Source organism: Biomphalaria glabrata, chromosome 9, assembly GCF_947242115.1.
Source record: "Biomphalaria glabrata chromosome 9, xgBioGlab47.1, whole genome shotgun sequence".
In the NCBI taxonomy this organism is placed as follows: domain Eukaryota; kingdom Metazoa; phylum Mollusca; class Gastropoda; family Planorbidae; genus Biomphalaria; species Biomphalaria glabrata.
Window position 1 is genome coordinate 12420240 of NC_074719.1, and position 21791 is coordinate 12442030.

The 21791-nt window shown below is 41.1% G+C and overlaps 1 protein-coding gene across 6 annotated transcripts in view; it reads right to left on the reverse strand.

Moving 5' to 3' along the window:
* The window catches only part of LOC106071279 (uncharacterized), a 117117-nt gene that overhangs the window by 9222 nt on the left and 86104 nt on the right, over positions 1 to 21791 (reverse strand). For 4 of the 6 annotated variants that reach the window (XM_056041902.1, XM_056041901.1, XM_056041900.1 and 1 more), the window contains exons 4-7: positions 10771 to 10914; positions 9932 to 10153; positions 9557 to 9686; positions 3224 to 3334 (exon numbers count right to left, since the gene is read on the reverse strand). In XM_056041902.1, the coding sequence (XP_055897877.1) occupies positions 3224 to 3334; positions 9557 to 9686; positions 9932 to 10153; positions 10771 to 10779 (472 nt within the window). In that variant the 5' untranslated portion in view covers positions 10780 to 10914. The remainder of the gene's footprint in view (positions 1 to 3223; positions 3335 to 9556; positions 9687 to 9931; positions 10154 to 10770; positions 10915 to 21791) is intronic. The other 2 variants (XM_056041905.1, XM_056041904.1) reach the window with 1 other exon arrangement.

Sequence of the window (21791 nt, forward strand, 5' to 3'; positions counted from 1 at the left end):
TCGCGAGCCACATGCGGCTCTTTAGTTCCATACGCAAATATTATTTATTTTATCGAAACATTTTTTAAAATAGTTCTGAATCGTTTAACAAGGATTAGGCACTGATTTAATCTCTCAGCCAATTGTACTCTCTTTTTTCACCACACCCTTCCCCATTACACGTGTCTCGGAAGCTCTCGGCCGTCGACGGATGTTTCTAAGTAGGTTTAAATTCGCTTCCGACGCAAGACGAATTGGCATCATCACCACTCGCTTTAGTTGTGACATATAAGTTTGTTGTTTCAAGTAAATGAGTTAGAAGCGATTATCTTCTCAAAGTTAGAAGCAATCTACAAGTAATTCTAATCTGACAAGTTTTGCGGTACCACTAGAGATTGCACAAAAAGGCAAACCATTTACAGATGGTGAGTATGCCAAAGACTGCTTCCTACGTGCATCTGTAGAACTGTTTTGTGATTTCAAAAACAAACCAGAAATCTTAAAAAAAAATCAAAGATTTGCCACTATCCGCTAAAACAGTATAAGATATATTAGCTAAAATGTCTTCAAATGTAACACATTTGCTGGTGGATGATGTTCAACTTTCTTCTGTCCTATCACTTGCTATAGATGAGTCTTGCGAGATAAAAGACACGGCACAAGCTGCCCATTTTGTCAGGTATATGTCTTTCCAAGGTCCAAAAGAACTTCTAGGATTGCTACCGCTATCAGGACAAACTACAGGGGAAAATACAGCGAATGCCATGCAAAAATACCTTGAATACAATAAGCTCAATTTAAATAAAATCGTTTCAATAGCATCTGATGGAGCCAGAAATATAACAGGAAAAAATAAAATGGCAATAACGATACATCGAAACAAAATAAACCGCGTAATCTTAGGTTTGACTGAAGAATGCATCAAGAAGCGCTTTGTGCTCAAACAAATTCGGTCGAATAGTTGTGTTCATGAATCTGGTAATCAAGACTGTTAACAGCATCTTGTCAAAAGCACTCTACCATTGTCACTTTAATTATTAAACGAAATTGAGCTCAGTATTCCGATCTCCTTCTGTCCTAAAAAGTGCGATGGCTTTGCAAAGGTTGAAACTTTTGCTTTGTGCTTGAATGAAATACATACATTTCTAAATGAAAAAGACATTAGTCACCCAGAATTAGAGAACGGCAAATAGTTTCACAAATTTTACTTTATGGTTGATATAACAGAGAAATTAAATGAGGTGAATCTAAAACTGCAAGGAAAAGGAAAACCCCTCCTATGGTTTGTTAGAAGAATTGGTTTGTTTAGAAGAAATAATAATTCTTTTTGTAGAAGCTATTCAGAGCGGTCAGTTACTTCATTTTCAATGTCCAAAGTAGTATCGCGATAAAATCAGTGCAACTTTTGACACGATTTACTTCATCACAGTTATAAAAAAAAAATCAAAGATGAATTATCTCACAGATTAGAGCAATCCAAAACCAATCTAGCATTCCTAGTACACCATCTCAACACAATTAGTAACGAAATCCACATTGATGTATTTGAAATTGATTCTGGATCTCTAGACATGCAATTGATTTTAAAAGTAAAGCTTTCTGGGGTGGAAAAGTAATGTAGGAAGACTTGGAGCTCTATAAATGTATGTACGTAGCGCAAATAAAAGTGGGCAGCTTTCAAAGGAATGTCTCAAGTTAATTTGGCGCATGAAATAATTTTCTAGATTGCTACAGTGAGGTGAAGAAGTTGGCATTTGGAGTGCTGACTATCTTCGGATCGACATATTGGGGTAAGAAAGCGTTCTCTTGCATGATTATAATTAATAGTAAAGTAAAAAGCCAACTAACAAAGGAAAATTTAGAGTCGACTTTGAAACTAAAAACAAGTTATTAGCCAACCCAAATGTATTCCAACTTTCTAAAACCATGCAAAGCCATGGCTCCCATTGAATTTGTTTGCTCAGTTGTTTGTTATTGAAGTACAAGTTATTAATGTAAGTAAATGTTTAACTGCTTAAGTTGTTACCGAGATAAAAAAAAAATATCTAATAATGTCATATATATATATATTATCTAATGTGTTGTGAAAAACACTGCTTATATATGAATAGATTCGTTTTTTTATTTAAAAAAATAATTGTGTGAGTACTATTTAATTGGCAAAAAAAACCTTTGCGGCTCTTTAGAAACTTGAAATTTCGTAAATTGTAATTTTTGGCTCTTCCGACTCAAAAGGTTGCCGACCCCTGGACTAGACCAATAAATGAGATGAACTGCGCAGTGGTTTCCAAATCAGGGAGCACTACTCTTATAGTTCTCTTTCTGTATCCGGTTCTGAGGCGAAAGATTAGTGCCGGTCATGTCGGGATAGCTTGTAGGCTGATAGACTTTGTTCTAGCCCCTTTACAACCCACAACTGCAATTCAGATGCTATACATTACAGAATGTAAAGAGAGGCCGTTAGTGTTCACAATGTAAAGAGAGGCCGTTAGTGTTCACAATGTAAAGAGAGGCCGTTAGTGTTCACAATGTAAAGAGAGGCCGTTAGTGTTCACAATGTAAAGAGAGGCCGTTAGTGTTCACAATATTTCGAATGTAAAGCGCCAGATTTGATTTGGTTGTTTTTATTTCATTCACACTCGTAGCCAATGATAGTTTTAAAATAAAGAAAATCAAATAAATGTTTAACCATGAGCCATATTACAGTCATCTTTTTAAGTTTATGAAGTTATCATGTAAGATCAAAATCTGTCTGTGCTATAGTAACCAACATTGTTTATTATCTAAGGCGTAGCAAGGTATCTTGGTCCAGGGCTCAAGACTATGATGGTGCTCCACCTTCCAGCCAAGAACAAAAAGAAATGTCAATGTGTGTCTTGCTTTTGATAAGTGACCGTGTTTTTCCGTTCAATTCAATATGCATGGCTAACAAGTACAAGAATCATGACACTCAATACTTTAAGTCTTCTTTTAAGTTTTAAACGACTGCCATTCAATGCACTTGTAGGCCCTTATTAGTTATAGGTGTTTTCGCTCCATGGTTGCTACGCCACTGTTTATAATGCTTGGATCAGTTAACTTTAGTCATTAAACAAAAAATATCAAACGCCATTCAGATAAATTTATTGCGACAGGGAGAGAACTCGACAACCACATTGCTAAATATAAGTTATCTCTCTTTCATATCAAATATGCAAATTATTTTACGCGATCAGATTCAAATGAATAACTACACTAATCTTACTGTTATTAATATGAGGACAGAATTGGCCCATCTCGTAGTTGGCGGCAATGTTGCAGTTCAGCCAGGAATTAACAGTTTTACATTGTTCACTTTCTAATGGCTCACAGATCCCTGAAATAGAAAAGAATATTTTGTTTTTCTATTGTCTATTCATTTGATGAAATTTTACATGATATAAAAATAACAATTGGACTTGCATTAAACCTTTAATATTAGCATTTACATTTAACCTTTCTTCTTCTTCTTCTAGCCAGCTTTTTGCTGCTGAGCTGTCAGCTCTTTTCCAGACTGTGACAAGGAAAAAAAGTGTGCTGTTTTCTTCAGTTGTTCAGCACTGCCATATAGGGTGTTGGTTATATTGGGCTGTATTGAAAGTAGGGTCTGCCTAAGGTGGATTAGGATGGGGCATTCAAAAAGGATATGGTTTACAGTTTCATAAGAGTGTGCGCAGTGTCTACAAAGTGGGAGTTGTGTGGGATTTATTTTATTGAGATGGTAATTTAAAAGAGGTGTGTGTCCTGTCCTTGGAAGAATGTGGATTGTTCTTTGCGATGGAGGAAGTTAATACTGTCTAGTTTGTTAGGCATGTTCATTTCTTTCTACATAGCTCTGCCTGTGTTTCCTTCCTGATGCCCATTGGTTGAGCCACTCCTCTTTATGGTTGTTGATTAACATTGACCTTAGGGTAAAGTAGTTAACAGGTCTACATTTAACCTTTAATATTAGCATTTACATTTAACCTTTTATATTAGAATTTAAGCGCCATATTAAACGTATGGAAAATGCACCAGAAAGACTATCGGCCTCCTATTGTAACGACTATTGTTCATCTCGTATAACACATTTTTTTCAATTGACTGTGGAGCCCTATTTTGGAGAAACACTCCAGTCTACATATAGCGCAAGTCATAGTGGTTTTCGCTTTGGTGGTAGAGGAGCTGGCCATTTTTCGCTTGGCACGCTTTTCTTCCAGAGGTTTCCATAACATTCTTGGCCACCGTCTCTCTCCCCATAGTGCGGTCTAGGGCTATGTCTTCCCAGTCAAAAGTAGTTCCACATTCTGACGTTGTGGTCTATAGGGCAGATGATGTAAAAGTCATCTGTTTCTGTGACCTACAGTTAACGAGGGTGTCATGTGGCCAGCACAAACGACCAACAGCCTTTACATTTCCCTAATGCTAGGTACCCATTAGAACTGGGTGAAACTCAGAGGCGCTCAAAGGTCACGAAATTAAAACTAACAGTATTCAGCCTTCAGCGGGATTCGAACCCTGGACCCCAGGTTCATAAGCCAAATGCTTTACCGCTTAGCCACCGCGCCTCCCATGTCTTTCCAGTAGTCAACAACAATGTTCACTGCTCTGAGGTCTTTGACTCTAAGACTAGCAAGAGAATAAATAATGTTCCCAATGGATATTATAATGAGATGCTGCTAACTTAGTGTTTCTGAGAGAGCAGGTTGAATTCAAACTTAAACTTGAGACCTGGTGACAGGAGGAAACAATTTAAACCTCTCTCTCGAAGTACACATTAAGGAAACATTAGCAAATCATATCTATGGAAAAACAAAAGTCACCCAAGAATGATCTCACATCATAGCTAACAGAAGACATTTTCAAATCCTTTGACTTTCTCGCTGAAAGATGCAAAGATCATAGTTCAAGACGAGATCGATATGAATTTCTGAATAGTGTTAAAAGTTAAGCTATTGAAGAAGACAGTAAAGAAAAATACTGAACGCCCATCTTGGAGCAACAACCTCTATTCTTACATCATGGAACTCTTCAGGCGGTAGAAATGATAAAACATACAGGTGACAGAAGAAAATTCTGGATACAAGGAGATACGCATTTGAGATCAAAAGAAATTCGCTGCCGAGGACAGACGCAGTCGGCGAAAAGAAAATCTTAATCGACCACCGGCGGACAACGGCTATGCTTGCCCTGGTTGTGGCTAAATATGTAGGTCACAGCTGGGGCTGCGTAGCCAAGGGAAATACTTCATTTTTTATTAATCTTCGGACTCGAAAACAAACCTATCTATCTATCTATCTATCTATCTATCTATCTATCTATCTATCTATCTATCTATCTATCTATCTATCTATTATCTATCTATCTATCTATCTATCTATCTATCTATCTATCTATCTATCTATCTATCTATCTATCTATCTATCTATCTATATGTGTGTCTATCTGTCTGTCTTTCTGTCAATCTATCTATCAATCTATCTATCTATCTATCTATCTATCTATCTATCTATCTATCTATCTATCTATCTATCTATTATCTATCTATCTATCTATCTATCTATCTATCTATCTATCTATATAGATATAGATATAGATATAGATATATAGATATAGATATAGATATATAGATATATTCAAAGGACAAAGCCCACAGAAACAGTAATAAAAAGACACATTTTGATCACACCCAAGACTCATGTTGATTGAACCTAAGCACACGTACGATACAAAAGATAATTTTAAGATTATTCTAAAAAAAATCGTTAATTATTTTTACTAAAGAGCTCAGAAACACACACACACACACACACACTTCTGCTGATAAAGAATCAAGTTACGTTCAGAAATCAAATTTCCGACTAAGTGCTGAGCATTAGATGCCCTCGTCATGTAGTGTATGCTGGCCTGATGGTAGAGACCAGATCATAGACATGAAAGACCAAGTCTTATATAAACAATCAATTACCAACCAAAAACATGAACGCAAAAATGCTTTTCAGTCGCAGACAAAATACAATTCTCTAAGGGGACATTAACAGTTGGTGCACACCGGAATAATAATGTTTCAACTTATCTCCCTTGAGTTGTCACAAGATAATAATGAGTTGCACTTGAATATTGACATGTAGATAATTAGGATGGAAAAAGATCTGAAGGTCGAAGTTTCTCTGAACAAAGTTCACATCTAATAGTTTGTATATTTAGCTACTCTAGTCAAATGCTATAAATGTGCTTAAAGTGCATTCACAGTAATAACCTTGAGAATTGTCGAATCTGGCCTTGACCTTCATTCTCACCTATATATATATATATATATATATATATTTGATAGATGTCTGAAGTGTTTCATACTGTTGAAAGCTGGTAGTGTGGTCTACCTGATTACATTAGTGGAGTTTCAAATAATGGACATACGAAATTTCGGACGAGTCGGCGTTAAAAAACATCGTCTAAAATAGACGAATACAATACTCCTACAGGGTAAAATACCAGGGAAAGAAAAAGAGAGTCAAATTGCAGCAAGGCAGTGGCGGTCTGGATGTCAAAATAGTTCAGGGCGTTTCTACACAATCCGGCCCATAAATTGTAAACAATATATGGACATCCAATTTTAGAGCTATCTGTCCTAGTTGGTTAATCTCTTAGTGTTTAGGCCCTACATGGATGGAGACTTCTAGTAGCAATATCTATGGATGTAGGTTATTACATTATTTATGAAAATGTGTTTGATTAAATTAACACGACGCTCAGATGGACCCTATTATAAGAGAATATTATAAAACATTTAGATAAGATAAGATAACCTTTATTGATCCAATCAAATGGAAATTTAGTTTGACTACGATTGACAACCTCAGCGTAACTACTGTACAATAACAATATAGATGCACAATATAGATGCACATACACACTCATAACCAGCGCTCTATAAAAAGACTTCTATGTACTTCTCGATGATGACAGAATGTTAATTTTTTATGTTGATCATTCAGGGTCTTTTATTACTGAATGTTTTAATTTTGTTTTAATTTTCTTCATGTTTTCACAGAACTGGATGTACGAATTAACAGTTGAGGTAAGTTCATTTGTCTGGGCAGTTGTTTACAATGCGTGTATATGTTTTGTTGCTTTAACAGTTTAATACCTGCCAAAGTGGCATTCATGATGCCCTTTAGGTGACCCATTTGCCCGAATGCCCGTATAGCCAGTCCTCCCCTGCAGCAAGGGGGCAGTGCGTAATAAACTAGCCTGATACTAGTTGATGACTTTAAAATGGCAGGAAACATACATACAAGAACATTAAAAAAAATATGTTTTGTTTAAAAAGATAATATATTATTAAACTTCAAATATAATAAAATAATAAAAAAAAGAATGTTTTTTATTTAAAAAAAGCTTCGTTTAATTCAGTTATCGAACACGTGACACCGTCAACTACTAGAGCTTACGCATTTTCTGATTCGGCCAGCGAGGTTGGTGTATGTATGCAGTTATTTGTTGGTATGTTTATTATATGGACATCTAGATCTAACAACACTAGACTCAGGCAACCCATTACATGCTCTGATAACACTAGGGAAGAAGGATCATTTGCACAAATTTGTCCTAGCATATGGAACGAGAGATGTGCCTTTATCTTTGTGTCTTTCTGAGTATTTTATTAAATTTTGTTTTTGTATTTGAAGATTATGGTTCATATACGCAACGCTTATAAACGTCAATAAAATAGAAGCAACTTCAATTTACTCAGTTATCACATAAATACGGTAATACAGCTGGCTACGCCATGTTGGCTTAGACCTAGATATAGTCTCCAGCCAAATTTATATTTATTTATTTTTTACTTTGAAAATTATAACAGTCAAATTAGAGTTTTCCCCGTGTGGCCAATGACCTAGTAATTCTTTTCTCAGCGATATACATACATCAACTTTCAATTGTTTAATTTCTAGTAAAATCGTTAGAGCCATTTTTTTAGATCAGCTGTCTAGGTTCCTGGATCCATGAACTTTATATACAGGTTCCTTGATCCAGTTTCCATGAAGTTTTGACTTGAATAGAGGTATTGTAAAAAAAAAAAGAAAACTAAAAAACAAAATACTTGTCAATCATTTGTTTCACAGTGTAAAAGAAGTTCGAGCTATTGTTTAGTAAGTTAGTTTGCTGATGCTCAATTCATCGTCCCTCAGTTCCTCTTCCAATCTGACTCTATGTGTTGAAGTATCCGACGGAAACAAAGCTTGCCCGCCCCCCAAAAAAAACAAAAAAAAAAACTCAGCAGTTGCGAATCGAACTGGCATTAAACCCAAAACTTAGATGTTCTAGGAACGTAATCTGAACTACTGCGGATTGAAATCAACAGATATCCTCACGTGCATAAGATTTCGCATGTTTCTGTACGGGAGTTTCACGAGAAAAAGAAATAAACACAGTTATCTCCCCTTTTTTCTTGGTGTTGATTTTAAGATTGGACTGCATTGTTTTAATTCAGTGTTTCCCAAACTGTGTTCCTCGAAACCCTAGTGCTCCGTGAGGCCTGAATGAGTGTTTTCAAAAGTTACTGGAATAATGAACTACTAGGCCATCACGTGAATTAATCTCTCTAAAACTAATAAGCAAACTGTTTCGCTAAATACACAGAACGTGTGTGGTGTTACACTTAAGTAAAACTTTCGGAAATCAATAAAATACTTGGACAAAGAAGAGAAAACGAAATGGAGAAATTTGGGGCCAATGTAAGGTAACCCCAAGAAAAACATAAGAACATATACTTGTAAAGATTGGATGCGATTTTTTTTTTTTTTTTTTTTTAAAGATAAATTAATGTGAAGGACTCTATATGGAAATTATACTGTTGCCAAGAAATATAAAATTTTGTCCAAGAAGAGAAAGAGCTCAGATGTTTGATTTCACAGTTGATAAAATGCCGAAAAAAAAATTATTTAAAAAAAATTATCTTATCAACACTTTTTATCAACTTTACAGCAGAATGGCCATAAAAAAAAGCTAGATATTTATAAAAAGCCGCTACTTATCTGATCCCTGCCCGTGTTCCCCATCTAGGGCATAGTCCACCAACCAGCTTCCTCCAGGCGTCTAGCTTCTGGGCGAGTCTCACCAACTGTCCCCACGTCTTGCCCATCTGCTTGGCATCTGTTTTTAAATCGCGGAGCCATTATTCCTGTGCCACCCCCCCCCCCGCATCTCTTTCCTTGTTCTATATAAAAGCCGCTATAGCTATACTTTAACTCTATCTCTCCGTAATTATTTTCCGCATTCAGGTGAAATTTTTCAATTTTTGCCATTTGTATTTCGCTGCCCTGTTACGACTAAACTTCAATTACGTTTTTTTGTTTTAATTAGAAACTATTATAAGTGGCATAGATAAATGTATGCTTATTTTACATAACACCAATTCAAGTTTAATAAAGCCAAAAGGTAAGTTAATTTAATGTGGTCACATCAACGATGTCAACCTGGAGAGAAATAGTTAATGTATCACTTTAAGAACTTTAAACGTTATATCTTTGACCTGCTTCGGTCTCTTGTTTTGTATAGAGCTGTGTTTGGAACATACCTGGGTGGGACAGACTCGGTCCTTTAGGTAATGACCCGGGTGTCCAGGTACAATCGGGATCTCCTAGCTCAAAGCCATTGGTCTTACCATCACCGTCTGAATCCTTCCGACACAGTTCTTTTGACCACATCTGGTGAAACATTGAACAATTATTATAAACAAAAGACATAAAAGTAAAAACACAGATGTTCTACTACCAACTAGGTTCTACTTTCTCGCGTTAATTTATCTTCTGACTCGATTTTAAACTAACAGGCCAAAAAATAAAATTAAAACAATCAAAAAATTAAAACAAAAGGAGAAAACAACAAACTAGAGAAAAAAAAATCATTTAAAAAAAATCTTTAATAACAAAAATCTTTCTAATCTCCAGACCTTGCCATATTTGTGAAAATCTTTGCCGAATGCGTTTCTTTTAGACTTTCCTTCCTTGACCAGATGCCCAACACCTTCCCAGACAGTTCCAGGGTTACATGGGTCAGGGACATTCTGACCATTGGGTAGCAATGAAAGAAATTCCCGATAAGACAAAACTGCAGGTAAAAAGATGGCTACCATCAATGCGATTAGTTGAGACATCTTTTTGTGGCCTTTTCTCTGTGAATGAGAAAAATTGGATATATTGACAACACATCTGCAATAGTCATTCTGCATCATTGACAACTTTTATCTCATTCATCTTAAAAAAAAATATTGAGTGTCATGTTTTGTTTTTTTCTTGTTAAACAATTATAATCCTGCAATTATCAATATCCCACTCTCTTGTTAGAGAAGATTTAAGCGAATTATTCAGATCACTCTGTCTACTGTTCCCCGACAAAATAGCGCGAACAAAATAACGACGATAAAATTGCACGAACAAAATAGCGCGATTAAATAGCGCCGACAAAATAGCACGGGAAAAAATATTTTTCAGTTATTTTGAAAGAAATACTTTCGATATCGTAAAATATGATGAAAGTCAATTTTTTTATTTTTATTTTAATGTTATCATTATTTTTCAGTCATTTTTTCATTCACTTTAGATATCTAATAATATAAATATGCAAACATTATGCAGGAATTACAATAAGCTAAAATGACTAAAATATATAATTTATTTTACATTCCAAAAGTGTACTTTGAAAACACACAAAGATACTTCCATACTTTTCACATTTTCACATACACACACAGAACTTTCACAAAGTTAAATTGTATGTAAAGACACGTACAAAGTCCATCAGTTGCTTGTTTCGTACATTGGCAATATAGATGGAAGAAGTCTGTAAAGTTGGAGCTACTTTGTCTTGCTTGCAGCTTTACTTCGTTCTCCAGCATTGTAGCTCAGAATCTTGTTCTCTGTGTTCTCCTGTTCTCTGAGGAGTTGAGAGATCAACTTGTACACATTGGGGTGATGACCGCCAATAGACAGTTGAAATGCATGGTATAATCCCTCCAATGAATTTGTTCTTAGTAGTGCTATTAGAGCATGGAATGGGTTGCCTGAGCTAGCCAGGAAAACCAGTGACTTGGCAGAATTTAAGTCATTGGTTAATATGCATGACTAAATGCATGACGCGTAGGACGTAATCATCTTCCTTGTAACGTCTGTATTATATAAGATAAGATAAGATTGTCCTGTACTCAATCTCGAACATTCCATAATGCTATTGGAAATCTTGGAGCCACTCTGCAGTTTCGTCTCTGGCGACCAATAGAGTTGTCCTCCCAATAGTCATACTAATTCCCTAAAAAAAAATCTGGCCGATCCATTGGTTCCTCGAAGGCAGTATTTACAGATAAGAAATGTTATCGCCAGCTTGAGTAAACCTGACAAACCTAAGTTTGACAAGGATGTGGCAGGAGACGTCCTGGTCTGATCAAAGAGAGATGCCGCAGTTTATCAAGAGTTCTGATTATGCTATAACACACACGTGTAACACACAACATCATATACCTAACCATTGAACGGGGCACCACATTTCAAAAACATATTTTTTTTTATGCGAGTCATGCATTTAAAAAATCTTTGTCTGAAAATATGGCTTACTTTCAGATCTTTATTAATATTGAAGAAGATGGAGGCCTCAACGAAAAATGCTACCCAGGACCTTCACTTACTAGAATCCAGTATCATTATACACATCACTTGTCCGCGCTATTTTGTCTTACGCTATTTTGTCGAAAAATTTCACGCTATTTAGTCGGCGTTATTTTGTCCGCGGAATCTTGTCCGCGCTATTTAGTCGGGTCAGCCTTTGTCTACACTTACCTGGTCGATGATCACATGACTTCACTTAAATACGTTGTTTTTAAATCGCGCGTTAGTTCTAACTTGTTGAAGAATAAAAATGTCACTAAGATATTTAGATATTTCCCAAGAGTAAATTGACTATATGGCCTATATATAGAGTGCCTGCATGATAAATTGTAGTCTCTATGACTCTAGACTTCCATAAGCCAGATTAATGGATTTTTGTCAACTTTCTGGAATAAGAAACTTCAGGGGGCATTGATGGTTTATTTTGTATTGATTTCTCTGGGAGTATTTTTTTTGGTTCAATTTTTTATACAAATAAAAATATAATTCATGTGATTGTGACAGGTGGGGAAATGTGACGTGTGTTTGGCACGTTTTATGTCTAGGGGATGATTATTTTTGAAAGCAATCACACCCCCACTTATCAGCATATGAATCGGGAGCAGACACGCAACGAGACAAAGCAATGAAAGATAAATACAAAAGTTAAAATAAAGGATATTTATTTACATAAATATACATATAATAATAAAAAGGGGGAGAGTTTGCATCTATCTCTAGTATATTCTATGTTTAATCATCACTCTTGCACATAATAAGAGAGTATGTCACTTTGTCCTCTGACTTAGCTGGTTGTCCTGTTGATGTCGCAGCTGGCTGTGTCCTGGCTTGAGGTTCTGCAGCTGGAGGTGGCGCTCTAGCGGATAGAGGGACGCCGGCGATATAGTTCTTGTGGAGTCTCAGTCCCAAGTTCTAGTATCTGTAGTGGGCACAGTATGGCGGGTGGCCGGATACCGTGGGCACAAGGTTACTGCGGGCAGAGCTGATCTGCCGTGGGCAGCGTGGTTGACAGGATATGTCCAGTGAGTTGCAGAGGGTTGGCGCAGCTATGACGTCTCACACAGATCTGGTCTATAGGGACGTCGCACCTAATAGCTTGACAGGTGGGCTGTCGAATAGGCGGGCAATGCCGATAGCGCCAAGTAGTAGAGTTGAGTAGATCTCAGTAAGCAAATGCGGCGCTGAATAGCACCAAGCACAACTGCAGGTAAATGGATCGTTGATCCAGTAACTAGGCAATAGGTGATTCTTGATAGCAACTAGGCAAGTGCAGCGCTGATTAGCACTAAGCACATAGATAGGCCAGTAGGCAAATAGGCAGGTAAGTGATCCGATAAATAGGCAGACACCTGAGGGAGGCTGCGGATAAACAAAGACAAGTTAGGACATGTCTCTCAAGCATCTTATCGATGCCCTCGACTGAGGTGCATTCGTCAGATTGGTAAAATTGCTTTAGAGCATAATTGGGAGAAGATGACAAATGGGGTTTGGAATAATAGATGGCTGATAGTAGCAATATAAAAATGTACATAAAAGGGAAAGTAATAATATAAAAATGTACATAGCAGGGGAAATAATAATCTCAAATAAACACCACAGGTGGATAGAGAAAGAAAAGGGGGGGGGGTGAGTTGGGCGGTGGTCAGTGACCGAGACGCTTTGTTTGCATATGACCGTGGGTCGAGAACAATGGAGCGTGCTTGAATGTAGAGTGTGTCCGTTCAAGCGGGGTAACTCTTATAAGAGTAAAATGAGTAAAGGGGAGATAATCCATTACAGGGAAGATAATTCATATCTCTTTTCTAGACGCAGTATCAGTGCGCTAGTAAGATTATCAAGGCTGTCAACCGAGATAAAAGAAATAAAATAAGATGTACAAATATATACATGGTTGCATCAACGATCAATTGAGCAACGTAGCATTAATAGATTAATGCAATACATAAATAAATGCATAGGACATGTTTATGTTTTCTACTTACGCCAGTGAGAAACACACAATGCACTAATTAAATATAAATGAACTAAGCAAAATACACATGATAAAATCCAATGGAAATATACACAGAGTAATTAAGATGGAACTTGTGATTAAGTTCGGCTTACCACCAGGTATTCCTCTAGGAGAAAGAATAAGTGATATAGTCCAGACTCGATAGCTCAGCTCGAATGCGAAAGAGAGGGTGATTTGAGTTGGTTTACTATATATATATGCCTGAAAAGTGTGGGCGGACACCGGAAATGTCCTAGGCTTAGCATTATCTTACACGTGGGTGAAGTAGACTTGAGCCGCACCTTGGAGTATCACGCGGTGTGTTGACCAGGGTAATCTCTTAGATCAAAGAGAGACGTGGGGGGGGGGGGGGGGAGAGTGACCTACATTCCACCCAAGGGAGGGGGGTGTCAACTGCGGCGGACATCCGCGGATAAGACTTAAGAGAACGTGTCTATCTTTGCCCCGGTCAAGGGCAGATAAATGAAAGGATTGGCCTAATTTTCTCCAAGGTGGTGGACTAAGTCTAGCCTGGTAGAGAGGAAAGGTGGGGCGGGTGAAGAAATTGGAGGTAGGATGGGGAAATAATTAAAATAAAATAGATAAATGATGAAAAATAATAATTAATGCTGTGATAAATTTGAGTGACTCTGACAGCGAGTTTTTGACTTGTCACATACGCCGCCGCCAAGATGGATCTATCGCAGAAAGATCCATAAAGTGCGAGCAGACTGATGTCACTCAAACTTTAAGATCAGTTGTTATCACAGCATTAGAAAAAAAAATCTGGGAAAATAAAGAGAAAGCCATGCCAGGAGGAGAGTCTGTCCAAGTCTGTCCGTGGTCTACTTCCCGTCCCTGTGTATGTAGTCACCTGAGTGAAACATATGGGGTTGCTTGGGAGAGTAGATTGGGCGGTTGGGTGAGTAATCATTCCTTCCTGGGGCGGATTGGGGAGGGTGATTGGGGCTTAGGCGGGGTGCCCAAGGAACGTGTGCTCGTTGGGGCTTACCTCCGAAGCCGCTGTGAGGCGCTTCTTTATGAGAGTAAGTAGTCAGCTTACCTCGGTATCGTCTGACACGATCAAGGTCAGGGAAGAGTGGCCTGATAAAGAATGTGGAGTTCTGCCGGAGAACGTCCCCACGAGTGCAATAATGTGGCTTACATCGTGGCTTCCTGACATGGTCGATGCCAGGGGAAGGTCGATATTGAATGGTGGCTGAGGAGCCATGGTGAAAAGTGTTTTCACGAGCGCGAGGGTTCGGCTTATCTCGTGACTTCCTGACACTATCAATGCCAGGGAGAGGTTGATTCGGAGTAGTGGCTGAAAAGCCATGAAGAGGAGTGAGTCCGCGAGAGCAAGGGTTCATCTTACCTCGGGGCATTCTGACACTGTCAATGTCAGAGGAATGTTGCTCACTTTTGGCTGAGTAGCCTGGGTCAAGTAGACCCTCACGAGTGCGCGGGCACACTTTAACTCGTGACTTCCTAGCAGAGTCAATGCCAGGGAAGTGTGGTTTGAGCTTCGCTGATGAGTCGGGACTAGGCGTGTTAGTGTGGCGACCAGGGTTTCCAACCTGCTGGTTGCTGCCACGTCTCTGCTTCGTCGATCTACCGACGGGCAGAGAGAAGTACGGTTTGTTGACTACTCCAAGAGGGACATATTTGGAGCCTAGAATGAAGTCATATACTGGCGTGTCCATGACGGCTGCGTCAATGGTGCCATGTACGTATCTGCACTCCACGTGTACCCTCGCGACAGGTAGAATCTGCGGAGGAGTGCCACGGTCAATAGACTGGATTGTCACTGTTCCACCAGTGAGATCCGATGGGTCAATCAGCGTTCTATTTATAACCGCGCCGAACGAACAGCCTGAGTCGTAAAGGCCCAAGACTTCAACACCGTTGGCCAGAATGTTCTCTACTCCCGGAGGAGAAGAGGTGGGGTGAGGTGGCACGGGTGGGAGTTCTGGTTGGCCGAGTTCAGTGGCAGTGGGTTGAGGAGCCACGGCCATCGTGGAGACGAAGTATGTGTCCTCCTCCGGTTGGTCAGAAAGATCGACCGCGGAGGGTTGAGAGACTGGCGTCACCGTAGATAGTGTCCGTGGGGCCTGCTGCTGCCGTTGTGGAGTGGGTCTACTGTCACGCGCGCTATGACGTGAGTCACGCTGAGAGTAGTTAGACTGGTTATAGCGAGACTGATGGTTGGGGCGGTTATTGTAGTTATGAGGGGATGATTGCCGGCCTGGTGCCTGGTTGTGCTGGGGAGTTTTAGGAGCAAGGTTTGACGGAGCAGGAGAAGTTGGTTGGTCTGTTTGCTGGTCTGTCGCGGTTGCTTTACCTTTTAAGTCCTTTCGGGCGTTCAAGTACCGGTCAGCGGCGGAAGCTATGTCAGCGGGTGCAGTTGCTTGTTGCTCCTTGACATAAACTCTGACCTCTGGGGACATGCATTCTAACAGCTGCTCAGAGAGTACGAGGCATGCTAGGCCATCAAAAGTCTCTGGCAATTGGCTGAGAGCGTGCCACCTGATAAGGTACTTGTCCAGCCTTTCGCAGAGGTTACCGTAGGTCTCTCTGCGTTCGAGGCGGGAACTTCTGAATTTTTTGTGGTAGGCCTCGGCGGTCAACTCGAACTGGACGAGTAGCGCCTGTTTGAGGGCTGGGTAGTCCTCTCGCCGGCCGGAGGGGAGTTTGGAGTAAACCTCGTAGGCTTTGCCTCGGAGGCATTGGGATAGCCGGAAGCACCATTTCTCCTCTGGCAGACCGTAGAAGCGTGCTACTTCCTCAAATCGGACAAGATAAACTTCGATGTTCTCTGTCTTGTCGTCGAAGTGCTCCATTGGCATGTGGGGTAGACCGTTCAAGGAACTTTGAATGGATGCTGGGCTAGCCGGGCGTGACTCGGAAGAAGCCTGGCGGGCGGCCTCGTTCTCTTTGTCCGCGGCTATCTTTTCTCTCGCTGTAATTTCCTTTTCTTTAGCTATGGCTATTTCAGCTTCCTTTCTTTCTCTTTCTTTAGCAATAGCTATTTCAGCTTCCTTTCTCGCTTCCCTTTCCTTCAACGCTGTTTCAGTTTCCCTTCTCTCCCTTTCCATAGCTATTTCATGCTCCCTCGCTAATCTTTTTTCTTCCTTTTCGTCTTCCTTTTTTTTTTCTTCCTTTTCGTCTCTTTTAAGCGCCTCAAGCTGGGATCTCACATATTCTTTCCGTTCTGCTTCATCGTCAAAGAATTTAGCCTCATCCATGATATCTGCTAAACGCTGCTTGCGGTCAGGTTCAGCCTTGGAGCGAGTGCCACTGGCCATGGTTGGGTATGAGGGGGATAAAGCAGAATATAGAGTAAGAGGTGGGGACGAGGAAGGAGCTGCTGAAAGCAATTACTTAGGAGTTATAGGGAAGAGTGCAAAAGGAATGTGGTGTCTGCCTACGTTAATCACAAAGTTCCTGCAAGAAAATATTACACATGAAATGCAATAATAATAAAATATAAAATATGACAGAAGTGACACTCTTGAAAATGCGAAGTGATGATACTTATAAATATTTTAAGAAAAAAAAATATTGATAGGAAATTTAGTTATTGCTGCTTGTTCGTGCCTGCTGTACTAATGGGTTAAATCCACGGACGGGCTCGCCAAAATGTGACAGGTGGGGAAATGTGACGTGTGTTTGGCACGTTTTATGTCTAGGGGATGATTATTTTTGAAAGCAACCACACCCCCACTTATCAGCATATGAATCGGGAGCAGACACGCAACGAGACAAAGCAATGAAAGATAAATACAAAAGTTAAAATAAAGGATATTTATTTACATAAATATACATATAATAATAAAAAGGGGGAGAGTTTGCATCTATCTCTAGTATATTCTATGTTTAATCATCACTCTTGCACATAATAAGAGAGTATGTCACTTTGTCCTCTGACTTAGCTGGTTGTCCTGTTGATGTCGCAGCTGGCTGTGTCCTGGCTTGAGGTTCTGCAGCTGGAGGTGGCGCTCTAGCGGATAGAGGGACGCCGGCGATATAGTTCTTGTGGAGTCTCAGTCCCAAGTTCTAGTATCTGTAGTGGGCACAGTATGGCGGGTGGCCGGATACCGTGGGCACAAGGTTACTGCGGGCAGAGCTGATCTGCCGTGGGCAGCGTGGTTGACAGGATATGTCCAGTGAGTTGCAGAGGGTTGGCGCAGCTATGACGTCTCACACAGATCTGGTCTATAGGGACGTCGCACCTAATAGCTTGACAGGTGGGCTGTCGAATAGGCGGGCAATGCCGATAGCGCCAAGTAGTAGAGTTGAGTAGATCTCAGTAAGCAAATGCGGCGCTGAATAGCACCAAGCACAACTGCAGGTAAATGGATCGTTGATCCAGTAACTAGGCAATAGGTGATTCTTGATAGCAACTAGGCAAGTGCAGCGCTGATTAGCACTAAGCACATAGATAGGCCAGTAGGCAAATAGGCAGGTAAGTGATCCGATAAATAGGCAGACACCTGAGGGAGGCTGCGGATAAACAAAGACAAGTTAGGACATGTCTCTCAAGCATCTTATCGATGCCCTCGACTGAGGTGCATTCGTCAGATTGGTAAAATTGCTTTAGAGCATAATTGGGAGAAGATGACAAATGGGGTTTGGAATAATAGATGGCTGATAGTAGCAATATAAAAATGTACATAAAAGGGAAAGTAATAATATAAAAATGTACATAGCAGGGGAAATAATAATCTCAAATAAACACCACAGGTGGATAGAGAAAGAAAAGGGGGGGGGGTGAGTTGGGCGGTGGTCAGTGACCGAGACGCTTTGTTTGCATATGACCGTGGGTCGAGAACAATGGAGCGTGCTTGAATGTAGAGTGTGTCCGTTCAAGCGGGGTAACTCTTATAAGAGTAAAATGAGTAAAGGGGAGATAATCCATTACAGGGAAGATAATTCATATCTCTTTTCTAGACGCAGTATCAGTGCGCTAGTAAGATTATCAAGGCTGTCAACCGAGATAAAAGAAATAAAATAAGATGTACAAATATATACATGGTTGCATCAACGATCAATTGAGCAACGTAGCATTAATAGATTAATGCAATACATAAATAAATGCATAGGACATGTTTATGTTTTCTACTTACGCCAGTGAGAAACACACAATGCACTAATTAAATATAAATGAACTAAGCAAAATACACATGATAAAATCCAATGGAAATATACACAGAGTAATTAAGATGGAACTTGTGATTAAGTTCGGCTTACCACCAGGTATTCCTCTAGGAGAAAGAATAAGTGATATAGTCCAGACTCGATAGCTCAGCTCGAATGCGAAAGAGAGGGTGATTTGAGTTGGTTTACTATATATATATGCCTGAAAAGTGTGGGCGGACACCGGAAATGTCCTAGGCTTAGCATTATCTTACACGTGGGTGAAGTAGACTTGAGCCGCACCTTGGAGTATCACGCGGTGTGTTGACCAGGGTAATCTCTTAGATCAAAGAGAGACGTGGGGGGGGGGGGGGAGAGTGACCTACATTCCACCCAAGGGAGGGGGGTGTCAACTGCGGCGGACATCCGCGGATAAGACTTAAGAGAACGTGTCTATCTTTGCCCCGGTCAAGGGCAGATAAATGAAAGGATTGGCCTAATTTTCTCCAAGGTGGTGGACTAAGTCTAGCCTGGTAGAGAGGAAAGGTGGGGCGGGTGAAGAAATTGGAGGTAGGATGGGGAAATAATTAAAATAAAATAGATAAATGATGAAAAATAATAATTAATGCTGTGATAAATTTGAGTGACTCTGACAGCGAGTTTTTGACTTGTCACATACGCCGCCGCCAAGATGGATCTATCGCAGAAAGATCCATAAAGTGCGAGCAGACTGATGTCACTCAAACTTTAAGATCAGTTGTTATCACAGCATTAGAAAAAAAAATCTGGGAAAATAAAGAGAAAGCCATGCCAGGAGGAGAGTCTGTCCAAGTCTGTCCGTGGTCTACTTCCCGTCCCTGTGTATGTAGTCACCTGAGTGAAACATATGGGGTTGCTTGGGAGAGTAGATTGGGCGGTTGGGTGAGTAATCATTCCTTCCTGGGGCGGATTGGGGAGGGTGATTGGGGCTTAGGCGGGGTGCCCAAGGAACGTGTGCTCGTTGGGGCTTACCTCCGAAGCCGCTGTGAGGCGCTTCTTTATGAGAGTAAGTAGTCAGCTTACCTCGGTATCGTCTGACACGATCAAGGTCAGGGAAGAGTGGCCTGATAAAGAATGTGGAGTTCTGCCGGAGAACGTCCCCACGAGTGCAATAATGTGGCTTACATCGTGGCTTCCTGACATGGTCGATGCCAGGGGAAGGTCGATATTGAATGGTGGCTGAGGAGCCATGGTGAAAAGTGTTTTCACGAGCGCGAGGGTTCGGCTTATCTCGTGACTTCCTGACACTATCAATGCCAGGGAGAGGTTGATTCGGAGTAGTGGCTGAAAAGCCATGAAGAGGAGTGAGTCCGCGAGAGCAAGGGTTCATCTTACCTCGGGGCATTCTGACACTGTCAATGTCAGAGGAATGTTGCTCACTTTTGGCTGAGTAGCCTGGGTCAAGTAGACCCTCACGAGTGCGCGGGCACACTTTAACTCGTGACTTCCTAGCAGAGTCAATGCCAGGGAAGTGTGGTTTGAGCTTCGCTGATGAGTCGGGACTAGGCGTGTTAGTGTGGCGACCAGGGTTTCCAACCTGCTGGTTGCTGCCACGTCTCTGCTTCGTCGATCTACCGACGGGCAGAGAGAAGTACGGTTTGTTGACTACTCCAAGAGGGACATATTTGGAGCCTAGAATGAAGTCATATACTGGCGTGTCCATGACGGCTGCGTCAATGGTGCCATGTACGTATCTGCACTCCACGTGTACCCTCGCGACAGGTAGAATCTGCGGAGGAGTGCCACGGTCAATAGACTGGATTGTCACTGTTCCACCAGTGAGATCCGATGGGTCAATCAGCGTTCTATTTATAACCGCGCCGAACGAACAGCCTGAGTCGTAAAGGCCCAAGACTTCAACACCGTTGGCCAGAATGTTCTCTACTCCCGGAGGAGAAGAGGTGGGGTGAGGTGGCACGGGTGGGAGTTCTGGTTGGCCGAGTTCAGTGGCAGTGGGTTGAGGAGCCACGGCCATCGTGGAGACGAAGTATGTGTCCTCCTCCGGTTGGTCAGAAAGATCGACCGCGGAGGGTTGAGAGACTGGCGTCACCGTAGATAGTGTCCGTGGGGCCTGCTGCTGCCGTTGTGGAGTGGGTCTACTGTCACGCGCGCTATGACGTGAGTCACGCTGAGAGTAGTTAGACTGGTTATAGCGAGACTGATGGTTGGGGCGGTTATTGTAGTTATGAGGGGATGATTGCCGGCCTGGTGCCTGGTTGTGCTGGGGAGTTTTAGGAGCAAGGTTTGACGGAGCAGGAGAAGTTGGTTGGTCTGTTTGCTGGTCTGTCGCGGTTGCTTTACCTTTTAAGTCCTTTCGGGCGTTCAAGTACCGGTCAGCGGCGGAAGCTATGTCAGCGGGTGCAGTTGCTTGTTGCTCCTTGACATAAACTCTGACCTCTGGGGACATGCATTCTAACAGCTGCTCAGAGAGTACGAGGCATGCTAGGCCATCAAAAGTCTCTGGCAATTGGCTGAGAGCGTGCCACCTGATAAGGTACTTGTCCAGCCTTTCGCAGAGGTTACCGTAGGTCTCTCTGCGTTCGAGGCGGGAACTTCTGAATTTTTTGTGGTAGGCCTCGGCGGTCAACTCGAACTGGACGAGTAGCGCCTGTTTGAGGGCTGGGTAGTCCTCTCGCCGGCCGGAGGGGAGTTTGGAGTAAACCTCGTAGGCTTTGCCTCGGAGGCATTGGGATAGCCGGAAGCACCATTTCTCCTCTGGCAGACCGTAGAAGCGTGCTACTTCCTCAAATCGGACAAGATAAACTTCGATGTTCTCTGTCTTGTCGTCGAAGTGCTCCATTGGCATGTGGGGTAGACCGTTCAAGGAACTTTGAATGGATGCTGGGCTAGCCGGGCGTGACTCGGAAGAAGCCTGGCGGGCGGCCTCGTTCTCTTTGTCCGCGGCTATCTTTTCTCTCGCTGTAATTTCCTTTTCTTTAGCTATGGCTATTTCAGCTTCCTTTCTTTCTCTTTCTTTAGCAATA